The 5,034-nt window shown below is 34.7% G+C and overlaps 1 protein-coding gene across 1 annotated transcript; it reads right to left on the bottom strand.

The window, feature by feature from the left end:
- Positions 1-1,090: 1,090 nt before the first annotated feature.
- Positions 1,091-3,227, bottom strand: LOC150031200 (uncharacterized). The gene is made up of 3 exons (XM_090309235.1): positions 3,097-3,227; positions 1,430-1,616; positions 1,091-1,318 (listed from the first exon to the last, which is right to left on the bottom strand). Exons 1-3 carry the CDS (start codon positions 3,225-3,227, stop codon positions 1,091-1,093), a joined length of 546 nt encoding a protein of 181 aa, XP_090165361.1.
- Positions 3,228-5,034: the final 1,807 nt, after the last annotated feature.

Here is a 5,034-nt window from a genome sequence, read left to right as displayed (position 1 = left end):
AGATTTGATTGCAGTGTTAAATCTTATATTCTAGGATCTGGATGCTTGTTTCAATCCATAAATGGATTGATTAAACTTACAGACTTTTTTTTCCTATCTTTTTTCGATGAACTCTTCTGGTTGAGACATAAAAATACTTTCATCAAGATAGCCATTCCGAAAAGTTGTCTTTACATCCATTTTCCATATCTCAAAGTCATAATATGTGGCAATGGCAAGAAGTATTCTTATTGATTTGATCATGGCAACAAGAGAAAAAGTTTCTTCATAATTAACTCATTCTCTTTGGGTAAAACCCTTTGCCACGAGTTTGGCTTTATAGGTCCATACCTTGTCAATTTGGTCTCGTTTTCTCTTGTAGATCCATTTACAACCTATAGGTGTAACCCCATGTGGTTGATCTACAAGTTTCCAAACAGATTTGAAGAACATAGATATACTGTACATATTCTTTAATAGACAAGAAATGGAGATTAGATTTCTTTTTTATCTTTTGTACATAGAATACATTCTTGGGGAAGATAAAAGAATCTCCAAAAAACAACTTTACATCTCTCACTGCTTCAACTGAAATGACTTCACTTGTTTCCACCTTGAAAATCATCTCATATTCAGAATGTTTTCTCCAAGAACTAGTTTCCTGTAGAAACGGACAAACATGGTTAGCGGCGCATGAATCCAATATTTAGGTAAGGTGCGAATTTTCCATTATACATGTTTCAACTAGTAAATCAGATTTACCTTGTTTAGCATTTTTTGCTTTCTTTTCAGCCAAATATTTTGGGCAGTTTTGTTTCCAATGCCCAACTTCTCCACAATGGAAATATTTTCCTTTGGGAGTTTTGTTTTTGTTTTTCTTCGCAATGGTTTTGTTTTTTCCTTTTCCTTTCTTCTTCATTTGTACAATTTTTATCCTTAGAAGAAGAAGGACCAACTTTTTTATCATCAATGGGTTTCGTACCTATCGTGGACCCCTTATAAAACTTTTCCGATTTCGAAATAACAATTATTCCTTTTTCCTTTAGTTTCATCATTGATTGATAAGTTTGCAACTCATTCAACAAAGTCGTCAAATTATAAGTGATTTTGTTCATGATAGCGTCTGTTCTGAACGACGATAACTCTCTGGAAGAGATTCCAGTATCATGCTCACTTGACTTGTCTCGTCTATCATTGTCCCGTGAGCCTTCACAATATTGAAATGAACCATTATGTCGAGAACGTGTTCTCTTACATTGGTTCCATCTTTCATGCATGTTACATAGACATACTTGATGGCTTCATGTCTAACACAAGATGACGGTTGCCTGAACATCTTCTATAATGATGCCATAATCTCACGGATTATGGGCATGACCTCATGCTTCTTATTGAGTACATTAGATATACTTGCCAAGATATAGGCCCGGGCTTTCTCATTCACCCTTACCCACCTATCATAGACGTCCCGAACATTTCGGGTGGCTGTTGAACTAGGAACTGGAGGACACTCCTCCGCCAACACAAACCTCAGATCATCTACTACTAATATCGTATTGATGTTTGATATCCAGTTCGAATAACCCTCTTCATTAAATTTATTAGAAGCAAGCAATTGTATGATTGAGTAAAACTCGCTGAAACATTTTAAACAAACTCTATGAAATATGCATCTAAATCTATTTTTAGCAAAACTTTTAATAAAGTATCCAATAAATCTTTATTTATTTGCAACGATACTTAAGTGATTTCGAATAATTGCTACTGTGGGGCAGTCAAGAATTCTTTCATAGAAGTAAGACAATTCTTGACCAAATACTATTTCTAGAATAACTCATATTCCAATAGTTCTTTTGGTTATCGTTTTCGGTATATATCTTTACTAACAATTAGTAATTCTTGTAAGTGCGACCCACTATTTTCAAATCTTATAGGAAGGTATGAATATGCCTCCAAAATAGAAGACAATATCCAAGACAGAACTATAAGACCCTATTCATTTTACTGAAGCCTGGGTTGTTCCAAATCCTATGTTAGAACCCTCCATAGGGATCGTCGTGGTTAATGACTAGCTAGTGTTGCATAAAAACGACAGCATACGCAACATAAGAATCTCATGGTTCAAACTGATGGAGGAGACCATAGGACAATGTTGACACATTTCCTTCACCCACTTACTATGAACTACCTCCCTCATTCAGCTTGTTATTGACCCATGCAAACACTGTTCGTATGGAGAAGTTGAGGTAAAGTCGCCACGAAGCCGAGCATGGATCTCACGGTGTGAACTCTTGAGGACGTGATAGCTAATAACTATATATTAAATATATTTTTAATCTCCCACTGAAGTGTTCTAAATTTTTGGGTATTTTACTTAGGTATGACGACTAATTTCATACAACATAAATCTAAATGGTTTGTTTAAGTATAACGCTTATAATTAGATTTAACCTACAATGTCTAGGTGATAAATCATTTTATTATCTCACATCGCTCACGCAAGCTCATAAAATCAATTACCAACTCACAATAGTTCGGTCATAATCCCCAGGTAGGAGGTGTTCCGTAAATCGTCAAATTAAGTACCCCCAGCCTTAGACAGGTTTATGAGCCAATATGAGTTTGTAACCGTATTTTGTAAGGTAACAATCTATTTTAACGATTCAAACTAGTTGTTAACCTAAGTGAGCATGTAACTGTTTTTTGTTATGGATTTTAAACGTTTAACCAATTTTATAACAACTTACAAAATTTTAGACATGCTTAACATCCACCATTCAACAAAGGTATCTAATATAACCATTATATTAAACATAACCCTAACATGCATACTATATATTATAACAATTATAACATACTTTCAATGCATGTAACATGCTTCCTACGGTGGGGTTTTAAATCTACATGGCATACTGTATGCATCTACATGAATTAATTATTACATACATCACATGTATAAATAATTAAATACTAACTGATATGGTTTTTGTTTTAGGATAAACAAGCAAACAGATACCTAACTATTACAAATAGCTTCAAAACCATTTTTGAACCGCTCGAACTTATCCAAACCGATCCTAAGCATCTTGAAATGGATTGGATGAGTCTGAACCGGACAAGCCAAAAACCCTTTGAGGCTGAACCGGATTGGACTTATAGAAAACCAGTCGAACCGGCTGCTCTCGGTCCAACCTCAAAGTCTTGCTAAGGCTGATCATGTAGCATTGAAGGCAATTATCTAACGCCATGGCCATGTGTTGAGAAGATGTTCACGATTTCTTAGTGTCTTCTGTCTATCGCATAGTGCAATCGCTTAGCTCTCAGGTAGAACTACACGATCACTTAGTGTCTTCTATCTATCGCACAGTGCAATCACTTAGCTCTCGGGTAGAACTACACGATCGCTTAATACCATCGCCTAACACTTCATGTCATCTTTTAGTGTCTGCCGTAACTAAATGATCGCTTAGTTCTATCGTATAGAACATCATTGCGTTGTTTAGTACCGTAGCTAAACGACCGTTTAGCTCCATCACATAGAAACTTTAACGCGTTGCTTAACACCACATTTACACAATCGCTCAGCGCCACACCTAAACGATTGATCAGTGCTATCACATAGTACTTCATCGCATCGTTTAGCATGCGCCACAACTACACGATTGTGTAATGCCATCGTATAGCAAATCCAACGTATCGTTTAGTTCCCATGCAAAAGCTAAACGATTGCATAGTGTTATCGTATACATTTAAACGTGTCATTTAGTTCCCGCAGGTACTCGATCGTTTAGTGTTCAACATCACAACGACCAATGCCCATTGCTATACGATCGTTTAGCTTTTCTTCACATCGTCTAGTGCCTGGAGCTAGAGGATTGCTTAGCAACTGAACCTCAACAATGATTTTGAGCAAAAGCTGAAAAACTGGAATAGTAGCTTGGCCTCCTTCACTTGTTTCTTCAATTACATCTTCATGACTCCAAATAAATTACAGGCTCTTGTTAACACATATAAGCTCATGAAACAAGAGCCAATTACAATTTTAATTGAGAATTAAAGAGAATTAAAATGCCAAAACTCAGAAAACCATATCAGTGCATCAGTTTCATATAACATATGAAAAACACCCATCACACCAAAATTAAACCGAATTGAATGTTTATATGATGCTCTGATATCAATTGTTAGAGTAAAATAACATGCATCGGAAGTATCAAGGATGCATAAGTGTTCAAATTCACTAATTTTGGCAGAAACTATAGCATGCTAATATAAATAAGAGGGTTTTAGATCATACATTTGTAGAACTCTTCAAGAACTTGATCAAATAGTAATAGTCTTCACCAAAGATCACCGTGAACCACCTCAAGATCTTCCCCACTATCCTATTGGAGCTTTAGACTGAGTTTTGGGACTCAAGAACAGCTTGAAGTAATGTAGAATAGAGAAAAACTCACAGTAGCATACTTCCGAAGAATCTTTTCTTCCAGCTGAAATTTTCTCTCAAAATTTATGTGTAATGCATTTCATCAAATCACTCAATTCTTCTTTATTTATTGCAGATGAACATGCAAAAAAGAGATATGCATGGCTTGCAACTCATGCTTGAGATTTAATGAAGAAGAGGAAGTGAGATTTGTGTAAGCATGAAGATGATAATGGAAAATCTCACATTTCCATTTTGTGCATATAATCTAATTTTCCAATTTCTCTTTAAAACCAAAATTTGATTTAAAAATCCATTTTGATTTTTAAAACTGAAAAATAATTTTCTAAAATTAATTTCATAAATTAATTTAAAAATATCAATTAATTTAATACCAAATATTAAATTAATTTTTGCATAATAATCATCTTCATATATTTAAATCATATTTATATAGATTCTCCTAATCCATTTAATTTGAAAATTTCAAATTAATTTCTAAAGCGACTCTAAAGCTTAACCAATTACGAGCTAGTAGGGGGACCTCGTAGATCTACAAATCATGGGCTCCAACGATTCGAGATTAATTGATTAAACTCATTAGTCTGATCTAACCCTCATTCATTAAC

The sequence above is a fragment of the Benincasa hispida genome, unplaced genomic scaffold (assembly GCF_027475165.1).
Source record: "Benincasa hispida cultivar pf3 unplaced genomic scaffold, pf3_genome.v1.1 HicScf1411, whole genome shotgun sequence".
Lineage (NCBI taxonomy): Eukaryota > Viridiplantae > Streptophyta > Magnoliopsida > Cucurbitales > Cucurbitaceae > Benincasa > Benincasa hispida.
This window is presented reverse-complemented; position numbering and strand designations above follow the sequence as displayed.